This window comes from Camelina sativa, chromosome 15, assembly GCF_030686135.1.
Source record: "Camelina sativa cultivar CO46 ecotype springtype chromosome 15, ASM3068613v1".
Classification (NCBI taxonomy): Eukaryota; Viridiplantae; Streptophyta; class Magnoliopsida; order Brassicales; family Brassicaceae; genus Camelina; species Camelina sativa.
The window spans coordinates 26290290-26315733 of record NC_141894.1 but is presented as its reverse complement, the minus strand read 5'-3'; the positions used below and the strand labels follow the sequence as shown (position 1 = coordinate 26315733).

General features: G+C 35.6%; 1 protein-coding gene, 1 long non-coding RNA gene and 2 other non-coding genes across 4 annotated transcripts; all 4 read right to left on the bottom strand.

Moving 5' to 3' along the window:
* Positions 1-2092: 2092 nt before the first annotated feature.
* Positions 2093-3805, bottom strand: LOC104748733 (putative F-box protein At3g44060). The gene is made up of 3 exons (XM_087489506.1): positions 2866-3805; positions 2646-2789; positions 2093-2553 (listed from the first exon to the last, which is right to left on the bottom strand). Exons 1-3 carry the CDS (start codon positions 3796-3798, stop codon positions 2125-2127), a joined length of 1506 nt encoding a protein of 501 aa, XP_087345632.1. The 5' UTR covers positions 3799-3805; the 3' UTR covers positions 2093-2124.
* A 1034-nt stretch (positions 3806-4839) lies between these two features.
* On the bottom strand, positions 4840-5575 carry LOC147927134 (uncharacterized). Its single transcript, XR_015582793.1, has 2 exons — positions 5418-5575; positions 4840-5219 (listed from the first exon to the last, which is right to left on the bottom strand). It is a non-coding gene; the product is annotated as an uncharacterized LOC147927134 (long non-coding RNA).
* Positions 5576-10881: 5306 nt separating this feature from the next.
* On the bottom strand, positions 10882-10988 carry LOC147927133 (small nucleolar RNA R71). The gene has a single exon (XR_015583211.1). It is a non-coding gene; the product is annotated as a small nucleolar RNA R71 (small nucleolar RNA).
* Positions 10989-17593: 6605 nt separating this feature from the next.
* LOC147927132 (small nucleolar RNA R71) lies at positions 17594-17700 on the bottom strand. Its single transcript, XR_015583226.1, has one exon. It is a non-coding gene; the product is annotated as a small nucleolar RNA R71 (small nucleolar RNA).
* Between the last annotated feature and the right edge of the window lie 7744 nt (positions 17701-25444).

Sequence of the window (25444 nt, the reverse complement as noted above, 5' to 3'; positions counted from 1 at the left end):
CTTTGGGAATTGCTTAAATTCAACGAATGAACAAAAAAATCAAATACAAATGAAACTAAACTTTTACTTGGCCACTCATTTAGTCAACAAAAGACATAAACAAGATATTTGAATTTATGCAGTAGAATCCAAATTTCTGAAAAATTTGGTACTAAGTGAAAGAAAGATAAAACCTTTTAACAAAAAAAAAAAAAGTGAAAGAAAGATAAACGAAGTGCTTATGTTTTAGTGATATGGGTCTATAATTCAACCCAACTCCAATAAGTTGGATTGATAAGAATCATAGACTAATCTACTACATTAGGTTACATGGTTAAATAATTCTATACATTAATCCATGAGATAATTTTGCAATCGGCAATTATCTATCGATAAGAATAAAAGTATAAATTTGTTTTGCAGTTTTGAAAAGATACACATTTGCTAATTTTTATTTCCTTTTACTATCGAACATTCGTTAAAATGTGTCAAGCAATCTTTAAAATGAGTAGAGATATGGCAAGTGTGAAGAGTTGAAAAATGCTACCAACTTTAAGGTCTTTGACAATAGGGGTGGAGAGGGAGAAAGAGATTTAGGTAAAGAAGTATTAACTCTTATATATAGGTCACCACGATTTATACATTTTACTAGATAAGGCCCGCGTTATTACACGGGTAAAAATGAAAAAAATTATTGAGAATAGTTAAGTAGTAATATAGATGTTTTCAGATTTTGAATATGAACCTCTCATATTCATTTTAACACTCTCTCAGTTCCATTATATAAGAGTTTTAAGGTTTTTTTACTCTATTTATAATATTTTCTTAATTTTTTGTGTACAATTTTTATTAATATAACAATTTATGACTATTTGAACTATGCATTATATTTTCTTATTGGTTGAAGTTTTATAAATGACATAATATTTATTGTTTATTAATCTTTATGTTTTTACCCAAAAACTCTTTTAGGACAGGGAGTACAATTTAATGTCTATATTATCATAATATATAAACCATATTTTAAGTTTAGTTATACATTTCATCTTAATACATAGAACTAAATATTTTATATCAAACACAGTTAATACATTATATCAAATCTATATCTTAGTAAGAATTGAAAATACAAATAAAAATTAACAAAATATAATTCACAAAAAAATTGAATCAACATTATTTAAGATATATTTGTTATGTTGTTATCTCATAAGTACTAATTTTACCGTATGTCATAATCAATTTTAAATGAGTGAAATTTATAAAATAAAAACATATATAAAGATATAGAGACATTCTCATCAAATAACTGAAGATTCATTCCTATAAATTACAATTTATTTTGAATTACCTTATGTTTTAACACATGCATTACAAAAATACATGTTTTGAAATTATAAAATCAAACATAAAAAACATTACCAATATTATTAAATGATTTTTTTTAAATGATACATATTAATATTTGAAATTTTTTAATCTAAAATAAATTTCATCGTTAGACATTCAGTTTATTAATTACATTTAACTATCTATTTCATCTTAAAACCATAATTCACTTCTTCATAGATTAGAGTTAAAAATTTAATTAAAAAAAAATAATATGAGCATCATATGAGATAATATGTATATTGGTTAGTATTTAAAATTTAACAATAAAAATAATCAGTAAAAAATCAGTTAGTATCCACAAAAAATTTGGAAATCCAAAAATATCCTAAATATTATTCTTCTTTATGTCATAATTCCATAAGTAATACTTTTGTCAATTTTCATCAATTAACCAAAAATTCATTCCTACAAACTCATTTTTTCTATTTTTTTTTTCAGGTTTCTCATATTACTAAAATCTTAATTTTTTTTTTATCTTTAAAATAAAACATGTAAAACTATACTAATACACATCACGTATTGAAATTTTTTCTTTTTAAGTTCATTATTCTTTCAAGGTTTTGTGTACTTACTTACAATATAAGTTTATATTACAACGAAAAAAATTTGACACGTGTCAACATCTAATCAATATATTTGACACATGTCACGATCTTGTTAAGAATAACTTTGACATCAAGCTTTATATAATAAGATAAATACAAAATTAAATAATTGGAAATTTAGAAACCAAATAAATTGAAATTTTTGAATCTACAATACAATAACTATTTTTGTTTTCGGCAGTGTATTAAAACCTATGTAAAAAAAAAAATACCAAAAACAACCTAATCCACAAGAGAAAAGCACCAAAAACCTAATTAGAAACTCCTTAAGTCTGGGCTTGGGTTTGGACACCTCAACGGTTGTACCTGATACCGTGTCTCGTTTAAATATCTTGATCTTGTATGAAAGTTTCAACAGATCCTGCGTGAGTTGCATCTGTTTTGGGTCATCCAACGTAGGTGCAACATAGACTTTCACAACATCAAGGCGCTTCATTTTGAGCAAGAAATGATTAATGTGTTGCAGCTCGTTTGCATTTCCTTGATGCTCCTTGATACTCACCATCTTTATTTGGTTATTTGGGGGAATGTGAATCCCTAAAAACCGATTTCCTTTAAATGTGTAACGATGCAGACCCTAAAGCATCAAGATAACAGAGACTACTTTTAATGTCATGCAGCAGTCGTATATGTAACATGAGATCGATTTGTTTAGAGTTGGCTTCTTACCGAGAGAACTAGAAATTTTAGGTTTGGAGAACGCTCTAGCAGAAGTGGCAAAAGCACTCTCAAACCTTTTTTTTCACCCAAAAACACTAACTCAAGGAGGTTGTTGAAGACTGGTAGTCCACGTTTGCAGCACACTGTAATCACCTGAAATATACGCACAAAGAATATTTTCCCTGTTTCTAACCAAAAGATGATGAGATCATACAATACCAAAACACACCCGGACAGCAGAAGTGGTCAAGTGCAGGGTCTTGACGTTGCGTATCCCACTAATAAGAGGCGTCACATCCCCGTAAACCAGCTTATATGTATTGTAATCTCTTGCAACAGTAAGGTCCAGTGTAGCTTTGGAAAGTGAATCCAAATTACAATGTAGAGGCTTAAGCCGAGCATAATCAGAGTAGTAGAGGTCCACAAGACTTGGTATGTCAAGTGAATTAATGCTCAAGGGATGAAACTTAACATCGCGCTTATAGGTAACCGAGAGTCTCTTAATGGTTTTGCTCGATATGACCTCTCCTTGTGAGTAATTGTCTTGAAGTATGGTTAAGTCCTCAAGTGCAGGGCAAGCAGCAAGAAACACACCAGAGAATTGATCACCCGTAAACAAAACGAAATCAAGAAAGAGAACCTTTAGTGCTGGGAGATATGTATCCGAAGGAAAACTTGGGATGAGTAGTTGTTTTCCTAATGAAAGCTTAACCAGTGTTGTGCTAGTGAACACTTTTGTTGGGAGATCACTGTCCCGCCGCAGCATATTTTCGAAGCGTAGATGAAGCTCAGAGACACCTTGTTCTAGGGCGTTACATATCCGGCGGTCAATAACAAGCCTGCCATGTCCTACTCTCAAATCCTTTTGTTTACACATACACAGTCTTTCATTAAAATTTAGTGAGAACTTCTTTATATGGTTACCGCCTTGCGAATCCAATGTTCTATACACAAAATGCCTGAAACCCTTCCGTTTACTCTTCTCGGGGTGAAAAAAGATGGAATCGTCACAGTCAAGATTATGACACAAAGAAAATAGAGTCTTCCACCTCTTGGACAAAAGAGAAGTTGAAGCAGCTTGTTTTGTGGGAAGGAAGGACAACATTTGGACAAGAAGATCATCCGGAAGACTGTCTATTGAAGTCGTAGAGACAAACTCCATCTTTGGTGGTAACCTAAAACATGAATTTTGAACTTCAAAGTCATCTACCAATTAAAAATATATTGCAACCCATACGTCATCACAAAACACTAATCAAATCTAATAGAAATCGACTTAACTAGATTCCTAATTTGAATTCATTAAAATGAAACCTTACATAAGAATTGACCGAAGCTAAAAAAGTTAAGATCTAACAGAACAAAGCGGCCATGGATTTTGTTAGATTGCTTGCCACGAATCTTTCAGCTCTTCTCAATTATATTATGCATTTGCAAATTGATAATACAGCTTATATTGTATATATTCAAAAATGTGTATATTTAGTATATCTAGCTCTTAGGATCTACCAAGTTTAATTATATATATATACTTTTTCAGAAAATGATATTATATATATATATATATATATATATTGTTCTTTTAAAAACCATTTTTAATTAGAAGTACGATTGTGTATTTCGATTTTTTTTTAAAATATGTTTGTTTATGAGAAAATTAGTTAGCTCACCAAAAAATAATATAGTACTTTAAAAAAAGTTAGTAATTCCATTTTCAATTTTTTCTAATACAGTATTTAGATATCTAAATATTTGGTTGACATTATTAAGTGTGGAAAAAATAGAAAATATAAAAATGGAAACTTCATTTTAGTGAAATTCTATGAGATAATTGTAAAATTTAAATACTTAACACATGTTAAGTATGCTTAAAATTTAAAATTCGTTTCTCTTTTGTTGATTGAAAGGAAAATGGAGAAGCTGATGTTTTGGCTAAGCTTTCTCTCAAAAACTATGTACCAACCCCGGGTATGAACGGTTTAATGAAATCGATTTGCACAAAAAAGATGAAAGAACTAGGATATAATAATTCCACAAACGCGTCCTCCCCACCAAACTTCGGAGAAAATTTATAATTTCTTTTCCACATCATCTGACTTTTCCGTAGAATTTGTTTAGGTTCCCACAATATACCCACCATAAATCATTGCTTTAATTGGTATGTTGACGTAGCGGCACCTTAGTAATCCGTAGTTTGTGAGAATATTCAGAAAACTATGTTCTAATTTTTTTTAAGAAAACGTTTCAAGTTATTTATGCATTTTTATTAGTTATAAAAAACTGTAAATCACAAAAAATAGCTATTTGGCCACTCTTAGTCCATTTCCCTATCCAGAATCAAGCTTGACAAACGTTTCTCCTTTGGTGGAATTGAAACCCAAAATCATTAAGCTCGGCAACCATTTCCAAGATGGAATCGTCAAAGCGGAAGTAAAAACAAATAGATACCTCCACCTCTTGGACATAAGAGAGGTGGAAACAGCTTCTTCTATAGGAAGGAGGGACAAGATTTGGACAAGAAAATCATCCGGAAGACAATCTATTGAAGTCATAGAGACAAATTCCATCTCTGGTGGTAGTACCCTTAAACATGAATTTTGAACTCAAACGTCATCTATCAATTAAAAGTATATATTGCATCCCAAACACATCATCACAAAACACTTAACACACAAATCAAATCTAATAGAAATCCACTTAACTAGATTCCTAATTTAATTTCATCAAAATGAAACCTTACATAAGAAATTGATCGAAGCTAAAAAAAGTTAAAGATCTTACAGAACAAAGCGGAGATGAATTTCGTTATTTTGCTTCGCCACGAATCTCGTTCAGCTCTTCTCAGTTATGTTATGCATTTGCAATTGATTATACAGCTTATATATATTTTTAAAAAAAAATCTTGTGTATTTAGTATCTAGCTCTTAGGATCTACCAAGTTTGATTATATATATATATATATATATATATATATTCTACCAAAAATATATATTGATTTATATTGTTCTTGAAAAGCTATTTTGAATTATAATTACTATTGTGTATTTCAATCATTTATATTTAAATATGTTGATTTATGAGAAAATTAGTTAGCTCACCAAAAAATAATATAGTGCTTAAAAAAAAGTTAGTAATTCCATTTCCAATTTTTTTTCCTAATCTGTCTATATAAAGTAAAACTTTTCTCTCTTGTCCTTTCTCCACATCAACATCTACCTAAGCAATGTTATATTTTTTTTTTTGTATTAAAAATACTATTTAAAATATTCATTCATTGCAGATTTATTATTTATATATTAATAATAGTAAAAAAACGAATTAAGTAAGTTAATTAAATTTTAAAATAATAAAATAAATAATATAAATTTGTTTTAGTATATAATAAAAATAATAACTATATAAAAATGAATTAAGTAACATAAATGGAAAATAATCATTTAATGTTATTATGCAAATTTTAATTCAAAAATGATCATATTCCAAAATTTAGAATGGGTTATTGAGTTTTAGAAAGGAACTAAGCTTATAAGTTTGATGAAGTAAAAAACTAATTTATGTAATTGTATTTATAAAATTCTAAACAGAAAATAACATTGAACTGAAACATTATTTTCTAAAAAACATATACTACAAAGATATATTATGAAATTTCACTTAAAGAAAAATAAAAAATTAATTACGCAACTCAACTTTAAAGTTTTAATCTAAAATGAAGACATTGTAATGGTCACAATTTTTTTGGGAAACCTATGAAAAAAAATCATGAAAAAATAATCCATCTAAAAAACAAAATCAATGCTCATAAAATATAGAAAAAATAATATGCAAGGCGTTACAAAAAGTGACATGACTTTTCTGTAGAATTTGTTTAGCTACTATAAATCATTAGTATGTTGACGTAGCAGCACCTTAGTAATCCGTTGAGATTCGATCCGTAGCCAAACATTTTAAATTATTTATGTATTTTTATTACTTATAAAAAATTGTACATCCCAAAAAATAGTTCTTTGACGACTGTTAGTCCATATAATACTAACTACATAGTTAAATATTTGCGTAAATTTTACTGTAATTTGTTAATTATAAAATAGTAGTAGAAGTTTTATTTGATTTACTCAATAATTTTTATAATTTTTTACATTTAATTTACTTAGCTTCTTATATACTTTGATATCAACCCGTTACATGATACAATGTTCAAAACCGTGAATTATATATATATGGTAAAATCCATAAAATAAACGAAACTCGTATTGAAGTGGTCGTGTTTAAAAATTTCGTTTTAACTTTTTGATTTTTTTTAGTTGTATATATTATATTGAATAAAACTAATATTTGTGATTTGCTAGATTTCAATAAGATGTTATATTTAATAAATTAGAAATAATATTTATATTTTTAAAATAAAAGTAATATTGTATCTTAGTTTTAAAATATATATTTCGTTTAAGGGTTGCAAGTATTTAATCTTAGTTTATAAATAAAATTAAGTTTTATAATGGCCCTAAATAGTTTGTTATTATTTCTTAATAAATGGAATCTATTAAACAATTTTATTAAATAATTATTTTATAAACTCAAATATAAATTTAATTATTAAATTAATTAAAATATAATGACATTTTTTTGTAATATGTCACATGATAGTAAGGTTAAATTTCTAACAACATCCCGAATCAAGCTTGACCAATGTTTCCCTTTGTTGAATTGAAACACAATTTTCAACCAATATAAACGAAGGGTTTTGTGAAGGCAACTGTTGTAGTCTCTTATGTTGTCCTCGTTCTCATTTTATACAACACTATCACTTCAAGATCTATTCGAGAATACTGTTTTCACCACAATAGACGATAATTGGAAATGACCACTCAAGACAATGATATATTATAGTTTTTAGGTATTTTTAGCCATGATATAAGTCTTATCTATAGAGTATTTTTGGTGTTTTTAGAGTCTTTTAGAGTCTTTTTGAGTCTTTATAGGATTTATCATGGATGAGAGCATAATGGAACTAAATAAAAGGATTTGGAGCACATTCAAGCATTGAGGCTAAGCTGTGAAGTTGGGAGACAAGTTCAGAGATATGCATCGGTCGATGAAAGTGATGGTGTCGATTGATGCAAGTGATGGTGTTGATCGATGCATCGTCCAACAGAAGAATCATAAGTTTTTTTCACAAGTTTTAAAGATTTACAAAGTTGCCCCAAATTTTTCCATATTTGCATCATTAGTCTCTGGACGTGTTAAGGAATATAAATAGGATTTATGGATCATTGTTTAGACCTAAGCTTTATTTTTCACTGCAATTTTTGAGAGAAAACCCTGAGAGATTTTAGAGAATTTTTGGAGAGAAGAATCAAGACTCCTTCAGAGAAGATTTATAACTCCTTTACTTCTTCTTTAATCTCTTTCTTAATGCAATTTATTCAGTCTATGATGTGTTTTTCATTGATTATGTCTGAGTAGATCTGCTTGTTAGGTTTAGGGTTTCTCATTAGGGATTTCATGGATTATTAAATCTGTTTATTTAGGATTCATTATCTTTCTTGTTCTTCACCATAGGTTGTTCTTAATGCTAGATCTTTGATTAGTCATCTGGATTTAGATCTTAGGATTATTGATTGATATGAGAATATAATTGATTTTCCTAACAAAAACCTTTAGTGAGCAAAATTACTTTTTGCAAAGAGATTTGAATTAGTAATTTTGTGAACTTATCTAAACTTGATTTTATTGCTGATTTTTGACTTAGAATTTTACAAAGAGATTTGGATTTTCTGGTTTTAAATTTAGATAATATTTGCAGTGAGAACTGCTTTATTTTACAATTGTGTTTAGAGTTCAAGAACGGTGCTTAATTATTGAATCCTCCTTGCTTAATTAATTAATCTGATTTTTCAAGATTAGCTCTTCTTTACCTTTATCACTTAGGAACCGTGCATGAGACTAGGCCTAGCGTTTAATCCATCTGAATTTACATCTCTTTTATTTTCTGTTTTATTTTACAATTTAATTATAATATTTCTGTTTAGCATAATTAAAAGATTATTAAGTCTATTGTGTGAATCTAGAGTTCTTGTGGATTCAATCCCTAAATACTACATTGATCTCTTAATTTGAGAGAGTAGCTCTAGGGTAAATTTGAGCATATCAAATTTTGGCGCCGTTGCCGGGGACTCTTTTGATTCACCATTAGATTAAAGTCTTTGATTTTATCTAAATTTTTCTTTTCTTATTTTACTCACACGTTTTTGTTTCTTTTCTCTTGTGTATTTCAGGTACATGCCTAAGCCTAGCACCAGGAAAAATCCTACTGGTCTAGTTAATAAGCTTACAAATCAAGAGTTAGGACAACTAGAGCGTGATAACACAAAAGCAGCCAAGTCAGTTGATATATCATGGTTTTTGTGGTTTTTAACCATGATATAAGGAGTCTTTTAGTGTCTTTTCATTTGTTTCTAGATTGTTTTTGAGTCTTTACAGGTTTTTAGCATGAAAGGAGCAAAGTGGAGCAGTTTGGATCATTTTGGAGCAATAATCTGGAAGAAATCAGCTTGGAGTCGAATATGAGAGAGGGCATCGATCGACACTAGAGAGCATCGATCGACACCCTTGTTGCCAACGAGAAAAGAGCCAAATTTGGAAGTTTTACAAATCTGCCCCAAAGTTTTCCATAATTGCAAAACAAGTCCCTGACGTGTTTTAGGACATATAAATAGTGTTTTTAGGTTTTCCAAACCCTCAAGTTTCATTCTACCAAGTTTTATTTTTCTGCAACCCTGAGAGATTTTTGAGAGCTATTGGGAAGAGAGATCTGAACTGCTTTAAGAGAAGAATTCTTAAACTCCTTTCTTACTCTTTTAATCTCTATTGCTTATTATTCAGAATCATGTCTTGTTCTTCTTTGATTATGTCTGAGTAGTTTTCTTGTTAGGTTTAGGGTTTTTCACAAGGATTTTATGAATTATTAGATCTGTTTATTTATGATTCATTATCTTTCTAGATCTTCATCTTAGGTTGTTCTTCATATTAATTCTTGATTGATCACCTAGAATTAATACTTTAGGAAAATAAATTGATATGAGAATATAATTGATTTTCCTGACAAAAACCTTTTGATAAGCAAAATTATTTCTTGCAAAGAGTTTTGATTTAATAATTTTGTGAACAATCTAAACCTGTTTTTATTGCTGATTTATTACCTAGAATTTTACAAAGAGATTTGGATTTTCTGGTTTTAAATTTAGATATTATTTGCAGTGAGAACTGATTTAATTTACAAAAGTGTTTAGAGTTCTTGATCTGTTCTTAATTGTTTGAATCCTAATTTATTGATTGATTTAGTATTTCATAATTTCCTGAGAAATTCCCTAGGCCTAGCTTTTTGATCTTCTGAATTTACAACAGTTTTATTTAATATTTTGCATTGCTATTTTTAATTCAATTTAATTTGTTTAGCATAATTATAAAACTCTATAATTTATTGTGTAGTCTTGAGTCCTTGTGGAATTCGACCCCTAAGTACTGCAGTGATCTCTTAATTTGAGAGAGTAGCTCTAGGGTAAATTTGAGCATATCATCAGCAAAGATGGCCAATACAATCATATTGAGACGTGATGAGGCTGGAGTTTTGAGGGATCAAGAGGGTCATGTTTGCAACGAACAAGGCCAAAAACTTGATGTTGACGGACGGGTTATTCAGGAAGAACTCGTCGTGGTCGATGAGAATGCATGTTGCATCAACCGACGCAATGATGGCATCGATCGACGCAACCAAGATGGCATTGACCGACGCAATGTTGGCGTCGATCGATGCAATGCCAGAGCTGGTGCGAATGGAGCCGATTTGGATGGTAACAACCAGCAGAACCTTCAGGGCAGACGGGACAACAATGGAGAGCTTGTCAAGACTCTTGCGGACTTCAACAGACCAGACTTGTTCTATGAGAACCGATCCGCAATTGTCCCTCCTCCATTTCCAAGGAATGATTTTGAGCTGAAACCTGCCTACTTTGCTCTTGTCGGACAAAGGCCATTCCAGAACCTGCCGCACTTTGAGGATATAGTCACAAGCATTAAGGCTAATGGAGTCACATATGACTATCTCTATTGCAAGCTTTTCCCCTACTCTCTCGCTGGTGAAGCTTCTCATTGGCTAAGGCAACTCAAACCAGGATCTCTGAAGACCTGGAATGATATCAAGGTAGCGTTTTTGAACTAGTTATGTGACGATGCGATGTCTGATGAGCTGAGGATTAAGCTCTCCACCTTTAGACAAGGAACTGCTGAATCTTACAAAGCTGCTTGGGTAAGGTTCAAAGCATACCAGAGGGACTGTCCACATCATGGGTTCTCAGAGGTGCAGTTGATTAGTATCTTCTTCAGCGGGATTGACTGGAGGTATCATATGGCTTCGGATGCTGCTAATGATGGGAACTTCAAGACAAGATACCCAAATGAGGCTGAACAGTTGATAGAAAGGCTAGCATCCAGCAACAGTACTAAGAATGCGGACCTAGAGCGGAAAAGAGCACATGAAGGCCATGATTCAAATCAGTTTGCTACAGTGAATGCTAAGTTGGATACAGTACATAATCTTCTTGTGGGAAAGAAGTCTGTCCATTTTGCTTAAGATGTTGAGACTTTTGAGCCAAAGCCAGAGATTACAGAAGAATATGTCAACTATGTGTATGGAGCTGGGTATCAAAATCAGAGATTCGGTCAGAAGAATTCATTCACAGGAAATCCAAACAACAACTTCACTAGGAACTATGGTTCTTCTTCTTACCAACCCCTCCCTCCACCCAATTCAGAGAGCAAGATGGAATCAATGATTGGGCAGATTTTGGAAGGTCAACAGAAGTTAACAGTGGACTTCAATGGGAAGATTGATTCTGTATACATTGAGCTGACTGGGAAGTTCGATGCATTAAACACTCATGTTAAGAAGATTCAGACTGATGGATCTGTTAAAAGACAAGAGAAATTTCTTTCGGGAAGAATAGAGTCGAACCCCAAGCATGCTTGTAATGCAATTTTGGTGAAGGAAGGAGACAAAGGTACGTTAGTTGAGCCAGCATCGATCGACACTACACAATAGCATCGATTGATGCAAACTCAATCAAGCGTCGATCGACACAACATCAGCATCGATCGACACCCCCCACAAACAGCTTCGGTTTCTCTCCAAGTTGTACCATCTGATTCAGAGCAAGCTTATAAGCCTAAGGTTCTTTTTCCTAAGCCTAGGAGATCCAAGCAGGAGATTGAAGAAGCTAGATACAAAGCTATGATGGATAAGGTGATGATAGAGATGCCTTTGATTGATACAGTCAAGTTTTCTCCTGGTATTAAGCGATATATGAAGAGAATGGTTACTAATGGTTTGAGCCCTGAGGAAGGAGCTTTGCTAACCAAGGATGTCAGCTCAATTCTGTTGAATCAGCCTCCACAGAGGAAGAAGGAGAGGAAGCAGGAAGTGGTTGTCTCTAAGAAAGTGAGTGCAATGATTCAGAGTAGGGTTGCAGAGAAATTACCAGATCCTGGAAGCTTTGTACTTGATTGCTCTATCTCTGCAGAACGGTTTCGTCACTCTCTTTGCGATCTCGGCTCTAGTATCAATTTAATGCGACATTCTGTTGCTGTGAGACTTGGGATGACAGATTTCAAGCCAACTATGATCTCTCTTATCTTAGCTGATCGATCCAGAAGGATTCCTGAAGGTGTCTTGGAGGATATTCCAATCAAGATTGGAGATTTCATGATTCCCACTGACTTTGTGGTGTTGAAGTATGACAAAGAGCCTAGTGATCCTCTCATCTTAGGATGCTCTTTCTTGGCTACAGCTGGTGCCATCATAGATGTGAAGAAGGGACACATAGCTCTGAATGTAGATGATTTGGTTATGAACTTTGAGATGGACAAGCTCAGAAGGGCTCCCACTATTGATGGTCAGACATTTTCTGTGGAAATTGCTTCTGATGATGATCTGATCATTGAGCTTCATGGAGATATTACTGCTGGGTATATCAAAGAGTTGGAGCCTGTTGAGAAAGTGAGCAAGCAAGCTGTTAAGCTTGAAGATTGGAGTGGAGATCATCGAATCAGTACTATAGACCATGATGAGGTTATGATCCATGACAAGTCGCTAGTAGATGATGTTTTTGTAATGGAAACACAGATTGCTGAGGAAAGTTGCAGAATCATTGAAGAAACACGAGTTGCAGGCTCAGCATCGATCGATGCAATCGATGCAGCTGTAGCATCAATCGACACACCTCCACGAGAACGTCCAGACTTGTCCAAAACCGAAGATTCTCGAGTTGATTCCTTAGCTGCAAGTCCTAGATCAGTTGTAAAGCTAAAATCTCACCATTCCACAGTCAAGAACCCACAGGTAAGGCCAAGGTATGCATCTTCTTCACCCAAACCTTCTCCATTCATCAATAAGAATTTCAAAGGTACTAACACTATTTTGAAGTTAACCAAGCCACAAGATTATCGTAGAGCGCTTGTTTCTTCTGTTGATGATTTTGCAGGACATAAAAGAAACCCTCCCATACCCAAGTCTCGCCCTGCTCCTGTTCCTCATGTACTTGGCAGATCTCATGACCCTAACGCATATACACCACCTTGGATGAAGAGGCCATTTTCTCGAAGGCATTCACTGTCATGTTCTGATCCACCAGATGCCTGAGCTCCAACACAGTCAAGCTAATGACTGAAAACAAGCGCTTAGTGGGAGGCAACCCACTCATAGATTTTTCTTTTCTACTTAAATTGAGTCATTTTTATTCTTGCTTTGAGTCAGTTTGAATTTGAATTGAATTATGAACTTCTATCTATCATGTTGCGTTTAATCTTGTGTTTGAGTGATTCTTAGCATTGCTAACATCCAAGGAATGAGAGAAACACAAATTAATCGCAGCTAACTCAGGAGTAATGTTCGAACTCTCTGCATCTGCAAAGTGCATCGACCGACACACCATCAGCATCGGTCGACACAGAACATCCAGATTGGTAACACGTTTTTGTTCACAATTTCAATACTTATTCATTTTTGTTTATTTTTCTTCGCCAATCTCTTACTTGATAACACTGGGGACAGTGTTGTTTAAGTCTGGGGGAGGCAGTTACTAACTACGTTTTTGTTTTTAAGAGTCAGAAAAAATTTTGTTTTATTGAGTCAAAATTTTTGTTGGGAACTATGATTTTTCATTTTAGTGTACTGCCTTGGTTGATTAATGCTGCATATTGAGTCCAAAATCTGACTAATGAAAAATCCAAAGGCTGACCAGTGAACCAGAGTAATCCAAATTTCCAATAGAATCCACAAAAGCTTGAGGTAATTTCTGCGCTTTTCTTTTTACCTCATCAAGGAGATAGATGTTCATAAAGCTTGACTCCTTGTTCATACCTGACAAGTAAGATTTCAGAAAAGAAAAAAAAAATTGGTACTCCTCTCCCTTATTTAAGTTTAAAAGATTTTTCCTGAGAGCTTTGTTAAAAAAAAAAAGAATAAAAGATGAGATGATTTTGATCTGTTTAGAGTGATAGGTAAATTACCTGTGACCCCATTATTCTACTCTTGAGTCAAATGATCACACAAAGATTGGAAGCAAGGGGTAGGTAAATTACCGATGACCCTATTATTCGCCTACACCTTTGATAAAAAGAAAAAAATAATAAGAAAAAAAAAAAAAAGCAAAGCTCAAAGGGAGATTAAATAGAATAAGTTTGGGAGAGAGAAAGAGTATTGTCTTGCTTGTTATGGTATTGTATGGGAATGAGTCTAGAAGGCTCTTGACATTGATCAAATTGATGAGTCCCATCGATGAAGGCTTAATGGAGGATGTTGTAGAATTTGGGATGAAGCAAATGCCAACGGCAAAGTACATGTGGTTCGATTTGGATTTATCTGCTAAGCATATGGATTATGGTTTGAATGATCATGGCATTACTTTAAAATGAAAAGGAGTTTCCGTGTTTTCAAACATTTTCCACATATGAAGTTCTTGATTTGCTTGAGGGCAAGCAAAAGCTAAGTCTGGGGAAATTGATATATCATGGTTTTTAGGTGTTTTTATTCATGATATAAGTCTTATCTATAGAGTATTTTTGGTGTTTTTAGAGTCTTTTTGAGTCATTATAGGATTTAGCATGGATGGAAGCATAATGGAGCTAAATAGGAAGATTTGGAGCACATTCAAGAATTGAGGCTAAGCTGTGAAGTTGGGAGACAAGTTCAGAGATATGCATCGGTCGATGTAAGTGATGGTGTCGATCGATGCATCGTCCAACAGAAGAAACGAAAGTTTTCTCACAAGTTTTAAAGATTTACAAAGTTGCCCAAAGTTTTCCATATTTGCATCATTAGTCTCTAGACGTGTTTAGGAATATAAATAGGATTTATGGGTCATTGTTTAGACCTAAGCTTTTTTTTCACTGCAATTTTTGAGAGAAAACCCTGAGAGATTTTAGAGAGTTTTTGGAAAGAAGAATCAAGACTCCTTCAGAGAAGATTCAGAGCTCCTTTACTTCTTCTTTAATCTCTTTCTTAATGCAATTTATTCAGTCTATGATGTGTTCTTCATTGACTATGTCTGAGTAGATCTGCTTGTTAGGTTTAGGGTTTCTCATTCGGGATTTCATGGATTATTAAATCTGTTTATTTAGGATTCATTATCTTTCTTATTCTTCACCATAGGTTGTTCTTAATGCTAGATCTTTGATTAGTCATCTAGATTTAGATCTTAGGATTATTGATTGATATGAGAATATAATTGATTTTCATGACAAAAACCTTTGGTGAGCAAAATTACTTTTTGCAAAGAGATTTGTGATATATCATGGTTTTTGTGGTTTTTAACCATGGTATAAGTGTGCTTTTTGAGTCTTTTAATTTGTTTTCTAGGTTGTTTTTGAGTCTTTATAGGTTTAGGTACTCATTGGCACGAATGAAACACAAAGGAGCTAAAAGAGGATGATTTGGAGGATAACCAAAGCATGAAGGCTGATCAACGAAGCTGGGAGACGAGTTCAAGAGAATGCATCGACCGATGCAACCTCAGCATTGATCGATGCAGGTGCCACAAAGCCAATCAGATGTTTTTTCCTCAAGTTTTGAAGATTTACAAAAGTTGCCCAAGTTTGCCTTATTTGCAATTAAGGCCCAAGACGTGTTTTAGAGTATTTATAGGATTTTTATGGTCATTGTTTAGACCTAAGTTATTTTCTAGCAATTTTGATTCCAGCCACCTTATTGATTGAAAGCTTTTGGGAGAGACAGATCTGATTTCATCTGTAGAGAGAAGATTCTTGAACTCCCTTCTTACTTCTTAATATCAATTGCTTATTATTCAGAAAAGATGTTTTGTTCTTCATTAAACATGTCTGAGTAGTTTGGTTGTTAGGTTTAGGGTTTTTCATAGGGGTTTTATGGTTTATTAGATCTATTATTTTTAGGATTTAGTATTTTCTATGATCTTCATCTTAGGTTGTTCTTCGTATTAATTCTTGATTGATCACTTAGAATTAATACCTAGGAAAATAAATTCATATGAGAATATAATTGATTTTCCTGATTAAACCTTTTGATGAACAAAATTATTTCTTGCAAAGAGATTTGATTTAATAATTTTGTGAACAATCTAAACTTGTTTTTAAAGCTGATTTTTAACCTTGAATTTTGCAAAGAGATTTGGATTTTCTGGTTTTAAATTTAGATAATATTTGCAGTGAGAACTGATTTATTTTACAAGTGTGTTTAGAGTTCTAGATCTGAATTTGAATTGCTTGAATCCTAATTATTTGATGGATTTAATATCCCATGAATTCATGAGAATTTTCCTAGGCCTAACTCTTTGATCCTTTGAATTTACAACACTTTTGAATTCTGTTTTGCATTGTCTTTAATTTAATATTTTTATTTAGCATAATTAAAAGAGTAATAAGTCTATTGTGTGAACTAGAGTCTCTGTGGATTCGACCCCTAGAGTATTACAACTGCAAGGCTGTTAGTACCATTAGGGTATTACAATTTGAGCATATCAAATTTTGGCGCTGTTGCTGGGGACTTTTTTGATTCACCATTAGATTAAAATCTTTGATTTTGTCTAAATTTTTCTTTTTCTGTTTTACTCACACACTTTTGTTTCTTTTCTCTTGTGTGTTTCAGGTACATGCCTAAGCCTAGCACCAGGAAAAATCCTACTGGTCCAGTTGTTAAGCTTACAAACCAAGAGTTAGGACAACTAGAGCGTGACAACACAAAAGCATCCAAATCAGCAAAGATGGTTAACCGAATCATATTGACACCAGATACGGCTGGTGTTTTGAGGGATCAAGAGGGTCATGTGCGCAACGAACTAGGCCAAAAGCTTGATGCTGAAGGACAAGTTATTCAGGAAGAACTCGTCGTCATTGATGAGAATGCAGATGGCATCGATCGACGCAATGTCGGCATCGATCGACGCAACCAAGAAGGTATCGATCGACGCAACCTTGGCATCGATCGACGCAATGTCGGAGCTGGTGCGAATGGAGCCAATTTGGACCTTCAGCCTAGACGAGATAACAGTGGAGAGCTTGTCAAGACTCTTGCAGATTTCAACAGGCCAGACTTTTTCTATGAGAACCGTTCCGCAATTGTTCCTCTTCCATTTCCAAGGAATGATTTTGAGCTGAAGCCTGCCTACTTTGCTCTTGTTGGCCAAAGACCATTCCAGAACTTTCCACATGAGAAGCCTCTAGACCACATTGAGCACTTTGAGGATATAGTCACAAGCATCAAGGCTAATGGAGTCACAGATGATTATCTCTATTGCAAGCTCTTCCCATACTCTCTTGCTGGGGAAGCTTCTCATTGGCTAAGACAACTCAAACCAGGATCTCTGACAACCTGGCATGACATCAAGGTGGCATTCCTGAACTACTTCTATGATGATCCCATGTCTGATGAACTGAGGATTAAGCTCTCCACCTTTAGACAAGGACCAGCTGAATCTTACAAAGCTGCTTGGGTAAGGTTCAAAGCATACCAGAGAGACTGTCCGCATCATGGGTTTTCAGAGGTGCAGTTGATTAGTATCTTCTTCAGTGGTATTGATTGGAGGTATCAGATGGCTTTGGATGCTGCTAGTGATGGGAACTTCAAGACAAGGTACCCAGATGACGCTGAAAAGTTGATTGAAAGGCTAGCATCAAGTAACAATACCAAGAATGCAGACTTAGAGCGGAAAAGAGCACATGAAGGGTATGATTCAAATCAGTTTGCTACAGTGAATGCCAAGCTGGATACAATGCATAACCTTCTTGTTGGAAAGAAGTCAGTTCACTTTGCTGAAGATGTTGAGGTTTTTGAGCCAGAGCTGGAGAATGTAGAAGAAGATGTCAACTTTGTGTATGGTAATTAAGGGGAAAAGTTTGGAAATCAGCAAGGCAACAGGTCTTTCAGTGGAAACAACCAGCGCAACAACTATCAGTCTACTTCTACATGCTACATTCCTAAGCAAGATTATCAGAAGCAGCAGAACAGTGGATACACCAGGACCTATGGCAACTCCTCTTACCAATCTCCTCCTCCTAAGACAACTGAGAGTAGGATGGAAGCAATGCTTGAGCAGATTCTTCAGGGAGAAGAGCAGTTGACAGTGACATTCAATGGGAAGATTAACAATGTCTACACTGAGCTTACTGGCAAGTTTGATTCATTGAATGTTCAAGTTAAGAAGCTGGAGAGCCAAGTTGCACAAACTGCTGGAGCTATGAAGAGACAAGAAGGATACTTACCATCAAGAACTGAATCCAACCCTAAGCACTCCTGTAATGCTGTTACCTTAAGGAGTGGTAAGCAGTTACAGTCTGAAGCTGAGCAGAAGCAGAGGTCCCAAGAATTGCAGGAATTGATCGATGAGGATGATGAGTTTGACGATCTGGAACCAGCATCGACTGATGCAGCTGCAAAGCATCAATCGATGCAACCCTCAGTGGTCGTAGAAGACTTGACTTTGCGAGATAGCATCGACCGTTGCAACACAAGCATCGACCGATGCAACGTCGAGACCGAGAAGGAAGTTACGAAAGCTCCGATTCTAGTTGATGAGAGAGTGTACAAGCCTAAGGTTCCCTTTCCCAAGAACCCAAGGAAGTCTAAGCAGGAGATTGATGATGCTAAGTGCAAGACTATGATGGATAAGCTTGTTATTGAGTTGCCATTGGTTGATGCAGTTAAGACTTCTCCAATGCTTAGGAGATATGTCAAGAGAATGGTAACCAAGGATTTGAATGCTGAGCAAGGAGTGATGATGATTTCAGCTCAAGTCAGTGCCATCATTCAGAACAAGATCCCATAAAAGCTTCCTGATCCAGGTAGTTTTGTTCTTGATTGTACAGTCTTCAATGAGAGGTTTGCTAGATCTTTGTGTGATCTTGGTTCCAGTGTCAACTTAATGCCTAGATCAGTAGCACTCAGCCTTGGGATGACAGATTTCCAACCCACCAAGATTACTCTTATACTTGCTGACCATTCATTTCGCATTCCTGATGGTATTCTTGAAGATGTTCCAATTAAGATTGGTGATTGTTTGATACCTACTGATTTTGTGGTCTTGAAGTATGAAGAAGAGCCTAAAGATCCTCTAATCTTGAGAAGATCATTCTTAGCCACTGCTGGAGCTATTATTGATGTCAAGAAAGGACAGATTGGCCTTAATGTTAGAGATTTGCAGATGCGTTTTGACATGGATAAGCTGGTTAAGAGGCCAAAAATAGATGGTCAAACTTTTTATGTGGATACATTGTCTAATCTTGCTGATGATATTTTCAAGGAGCTGCGTCCTGAAGATCCTCTTGAGAGAGCATTGGTTGCTTCTACTGAAGAAGCTGAGCATTTAGATGACATTGCTGCTGGCTATGTCAAGCTACTAGATGCTAATGAGCAAGTGAAGAAGTTGGTTGCACAAGAGGAATTGGTTGGTACTTCTTCACAAGCTGAGAAACTATTAGATTGGAGCCTTGAGAAAGCTCCAAAGCTGGATCTCAAGCCACTTCCTGCAGGATTAAGGTATGCATTTCTAGGTGAGAACTCTTCCTATCATGTTATTGTTAACGCTTCCTTAAACAACGCAGAGCTCACTTTACTGCTAAGCAAGCTGCACAAGTTTTGCAAAGCTCTTGGCTATTCTCTTGATGATATTCCAGGGATTTCTCCAGACTTGTGCATGCATAGGATTCATCTTGAGGAAGGAACTAAGACATCTATTGAGCATCAGAGGAGGCTGAATCCGAATCTACAGGATGTTGTCAAAAAGGAGATCATGAAATTGCTGAATGTCGGGATTATCTACCCAATTTCTGACAGCAAATAGGTTAGTCCAGTTCATGTTGTTCCTAAGAAGGGTGGAGTTACAGTGGTGAAAAATGACAAGAATGAGCTGATTCTGACACGGACAATCACCGGACACCAGATGTGCATTGATTACATAAAGCTGAATGCCGCGACAAGGAAAGATCACTTCCCGCTACCCTTCATTGATCAGATGCTTGAGAGATTAGCTAACCATCCATACTACTGCTTTTTGGATGGTTACTCCGGGTTTTTCCAAATCCCGATTCATCCTGATGACCAAGAGAAGACAACATTCACTTGTCCATATGGTACTTTTGCATATCGCAGAATGCCTTTTGGTCTCTGTAATGCTCCTGCGACATTTCAGAGATGTATGATGTCCATCTTTACAGACATGATTGAAGATTACATGGAGGTTTTCATGGATGATTTTTCTGTTTATGGGTCTTCATTCAAGAACTGTTTGGATAATCTCTGCAAAGTGCTAGCTAGATGTGAGGAGAAGCACTTAGTTCTTAATTGGGAGAAATGCTATTTTATGGTTATAGATGGTATAGTGCTGGGTCACAGAGTTTCAGAGGCTGGTATTGAAGTGGACCGCGCTAAGATAGAAGTGATAACAGGTCTTCAACCACCAGATAGTGTGAAGTTGGTCAGGAGTTTCTTGGACATGCTGGTTTCTATAGACGCTTCATCAAGGATTTCAGTAAGATAGCTAGACCACTTTCAGCTCAACTATGCAAGGATGTCAAGTTTGAGTTCACTGATGAATGCCGTTTAGCTTTTGAACGGATTAAGCAAGAGCTTGTGAGTGCTCCAATTGTTCAACCACCTGATTGGGATTTACCTTTTGAGGTAATGTGTAATGCCAGTGATTTTGCAGTGGGAGCAGTGCTAGGACAGAGGAAAGATAAGAAACTTCATGTTATTTACTATGCTAGTAGAACACTTGATGATGCTCAAAAAAAATTATGCAACAACTGAGAAGGAGATGCTAGCAGTAGTGTTTGCTTTTGAGAAGTTTTGTTCTTACTTGGTTGGATCAAAGGTAATAGTTCATACATATCATGCTGCACTCAAATACTTGATGCAGAAAAAGGATGCCAAGCCAAGATTGCTAAGATGGATTCTTCTTCTTCAAGAGTTTGACATTGAGGTTAAGGACAAGAAAGGTATTGAGAATGGAGTAGCTGATCATTTATCTAGGATTAAGTTAGAAGATGATGTTCCAATATGATTCACTGCCAGAGGAGAATGTCTACTTTGTCGATGTTGGTTCTCAAGCTACTTTGTCTCGTGAAGTTTTGCAGACTCTTGGCAATGCATCGATCGACACATCTGGTGCATCGATCGATGCTAGATCTCGATACAAACAGGATTTGGCGATTGCATCGACCGATGCATCATTAAACATCGATCGACGCTTGGTTCAGGAATCATCGGGTTCCGAGTTTGATGACAACGTGGCTGATGTAACTACTTCTGATCAACCGTGGTATGCTGATATTGCGAATTACCTTGCTGCAGAGGTGGAACCAGACAAGTTTACAGGATATGCTAAGAAGAAGTTCTTGAGAGATCTTAGAAGATACTATTGGGATGAGCCATACTTGTATAAGCATTGTTCAGATGGAGTTTACAGGAGATGTCTAGCTGAGACTGAGGTTCCTGATGTGTTATTTCATTGCCATGGATCAGATTATGCTGGACACTTTGCTACCTTCAAGACAGTGTCCAAAGTTCTTCAAGCAGGGTTTTGGTGGCCAACAATGTTTAAGGATGCTCATGAGTTTGTATCTCGATGTGATGTTTGTCAGAGAAGAGGACAGATTAGTAAGAGATATGAGATGCCACAAAATTTCATCCTTGAGGTTGAAGTTTTTGATTGTTGGGGCATTGATTTTATGGGACCATTCCCCTCTTCTTACAATAACAAGTACATCCTTGTAGCTGTTGACTATGTCTCCAAGTGGGTAGCAGCTATTGCAAGTCCCAAGAATGATTCTGCTGTGGTTCTTAAGCTGTTTAAGACCATCATCTTTCCATGGTTTGGAGTGCCTCGGATTGTTATCATTGATGGAGGTAAGCACTTTATCAATAAAGTGTTTGATAAGTTGTTGAAGAAGTATGGAGTTCAACATAGAGTGGCTACCCCATATCATCCCCAGACTAGTGGTCAAGTTGAGGTTTCTAACCGCCAAATCAATGAAATCCTTGAGAAGACAGTGGGTGTTACAAGAAAGGATTGGGCTGCCAAGTTAGATGATGCACTTTGGGCATATCGGACTGCATATAAGACACCACTTGACACTACTCCTTTTCATCTGCTTTATGGGAAAGCATGTCATCTTCCAGTGGAGTTAGAGCACAAGGCAGCCTGGACTGTTCAATTGATGAATTTTGATGCCAAGACAGCTTCAGAGAGAAGGTTGGTTCAGCTGAATGAGTTGGATGAGTTTATACATCATGGATTTGAGAACTCTAAGCTATACAAGGAGAGAACCAAGGCTTATCATGATAAGAGAATCATCTCCAGAAACTTTGAGCCTAATGATCAAGTACTTCTGTACAACTCTCGCTTGAAGCTGTTTCCAGGTAAGCTTCGTTCTCGCTGGTCCGGACCATTCACTATCCAAGAAGTCCGCCCCAATGGAGCTATTGTGCTACTTAACTCCAACGAAGAGAAGTTTACTGTCAATGGACAGAGGGTGAAACACTATTGGGCTGAAGCCGGGATACCAGACGGACACATTGTGCGTTTGGATGATGCACTTTCTGCCTAATCCGCTGCCAAGTCAAGCTAATGACTTAAAACAAACGCTGAGTGGGAGGCAACCCACTGGTAGGATTTAATTATTTTTATTTTTGTTTTTATTTTTTTTTTATTTACTAACATATTAATTTTTAGTTTTGAGTTTAAGTGATGCAGAAATCGTAAAAAAAAAACAGAAGTGTTTTGCATCGACCGACACAGCTGGTGCATCGGTCGATGCATAGCTTAATGGATCGGAGGATACATGGGCTGGTGGGTTTGAGAGAATCGAATTGTTGGTGGGCTGGACTGAGCCCAGTTGCATCGACCCAACACTTGCATCGACCGATGCAATCTCAGCATTGATCGATGCAACATAACCTAGACACGCGATTAAAATCTCTCGACTTCGTCTTCTTCGCCTCTCTTCGTGAAAACAAGAACCGAGAGACACAATACTCAGTCGACAATATCTCTCTCATTTCTTGTCCAAATCCATCGATTCCAAGGTCCATTCCACTCGATTTTGACTCCTCTACTCGATTCCCTGCTTAGATTTGCGATTCGAGGCAATGTCGACCGGCCAGAGATCGAAATAACTTCGCTGCTCCAATTCCGCCGCCGCTCAGAATCGTCGGACCGATCTTCCACCGCCGGCGGTTCCTCCTCCGGTTCCACTGAGGCCAATCCGACTATTTCCAGCTTTTGATGCACCATTTCAAGCTAATTGTCATGACCCACGTGATGTCATATATTTTACCTTGTTTTCCTTTAGTTTATTCACATCTTTTGCATCTTTTGCCATCCATTTAGGTCATTATTGTGTAGTTTTAGGACTAATCATGCATTAGAGTTTAGTTGCATTGCATTTGCATCTTTTCATGCATAAACAGGTGATTTTGGAGCTTAAGGAGCATGGAAGCAATGGAGAAGAGATGTGAAGCAATCATGAAGAGGAAACAAGGGAGTTAAGGCTGAAACAACAAGGTCCGGAGCCCAGCTCGACCGCACACTCGACCAGACACTCGACCGTGTGCTGAGGAGGACTCGACCGAGTGGAGATTGCACGTGAGAAGCCAGCTCGACCCCTCACTCGACCGAGCACAGGTCGAGTTGACCGAGCCGTTGACTACTTTGACTTTTTCTATTTTTAGGGCTTCCACTCCCCCACTATTTAAAGCCTTGTACCTGCAGCCACCAAAGTGTCCAGCTTTTTAGATATTCTCTAAACCTAGTTTTTACCTTTTTTAGCTTTATTCCTTTTGCATTTTTAAGATCTTGTACTTTCTTAAGAAAGAAGACTAGATTCTTGTATTTTGTTGGTTCTATAACTTTCAAGATATTGAGAATTTCAGTTTGATCCTTTCATTAATATTATAGATCTTTGTTTTATCTTTCTAATGATGCCAGTTTCAACATTTTCTGGGTTTTTGACTTTGTTCATCATGTATTGTTGTGAGTAGTTTGCTTAGGATCTTGAGGATGGGTTAGGATGGATTGATCTTGTGGTTTGTGTGATTTGGTCAAGCTTGATTGTTGTAGATCTCTTCTAGGCTAGATGTTCTTAATGTTGATCCTATATCTGAGAGGGTAGGATCTGATTTCAAGCTTCTTAGCATCACACCAATGTTTAAGAAGCATAGATAAGGCTAGATCTAGAGCTTACCATTAGGCTTGCTAAGAGATTAGAGGTCTTGTTTGGTTTGAGATGTATTGCTTAATGCCTGCTTGTGTAGATTCTTTACTGTGTGAGAACAAGTCTAGAATTGCATAGGTTTGATTGTTTCTTGACCATGAGAGTGGGAGAAACTTGTCTTAGATTTATATGTCTAGAGGTTAGCTCAAAGTTTGCTTGAGATTTGTTGACCAAGTTAGATAACCACAATGATTAGTTCATCCCATGAATCCATCCTCAGGGCCTTCTTTGTTTATTGAAATCTTAGTCTTAATCCTGTTGCTTGCTTGTTGTTTGATTACTTTTTGCATTGCTCTGTTTTTATTGTGTTGCTCTGTTTTCCGGATTTAACCAACTCGACCTCTCACTCGACCTACACTCGGTCGAGTGCTTGCTCGAGTTCATCCCCAGAACTCTTGTTTATGATTTGTGATTGTCTTGTTTAATTCCTGTTTCATTCCAGTTGCATTCATTTAGTTTTTAGTTCATTAATTGTCTTGCATTAGTTCATTAGTAGTAGTTTCTATTTCTGTTTTAGCTTCAATACTGTTTCAATCATTCAGTTTCATTTGCATTTAGTTCTTAGTTCTTGTAGTTTAATTTCTGCATCTTTACATTTCCATCATAGGATTGTTAGTGATAAACAATCTTTACATTTGTCTTAACTTAGATTCATATGCATATCTTAATTGTTCACAAACACTTATTTAGGATTGATACCTCTTATACTGCAACAACATAAGGGGAATTGAAACACCCATCCATCATTCCATTCATATCTCACCATTGCATACATCATCATTCCACCACCCACAAATAAATTTTGTTTCAATTTGGCGCCGTTGCCCATTTGAGTGTGTTTTTGTGACATTTAGGATCCATATTAGTCTACGATTAAGTTCGTTTATACACTTGAATCTTCTGTTGCTGGGTTGAAGTTCCATTTCAGGTACCACTCGACCAGTCACTCGACCACCACTCGACCGAGCAGTATCAAGCACTTGATCGAGCCAGAAGCCGTGTACATTTGGGCA

Bases quoted from the DNA above. Each gene is read 5' to 3' on its own strand.
- LOC104748733 (XM_087489506.1), bottom strand. From the start codon at position 3,798: ATGGAGTTTGTCTCTACGACTTCAATAGACAGTCTTCCGGATGATCTT. The intron at 2,790-2,865 runs GTGTGTTTTGGT...CGTATATTTCAG, and splicing joins TGACCACTTCTGCTGTCCGG to GTGATTACAGTGTGCTGCAA. The intron at 2,554-2,645 runs GTAAGAAGCCAA...TTGATGCTTTAG, and splicing joins TAAAATTTCTAGTTCTCTCG to GGTCTGCATCGTTACACATT.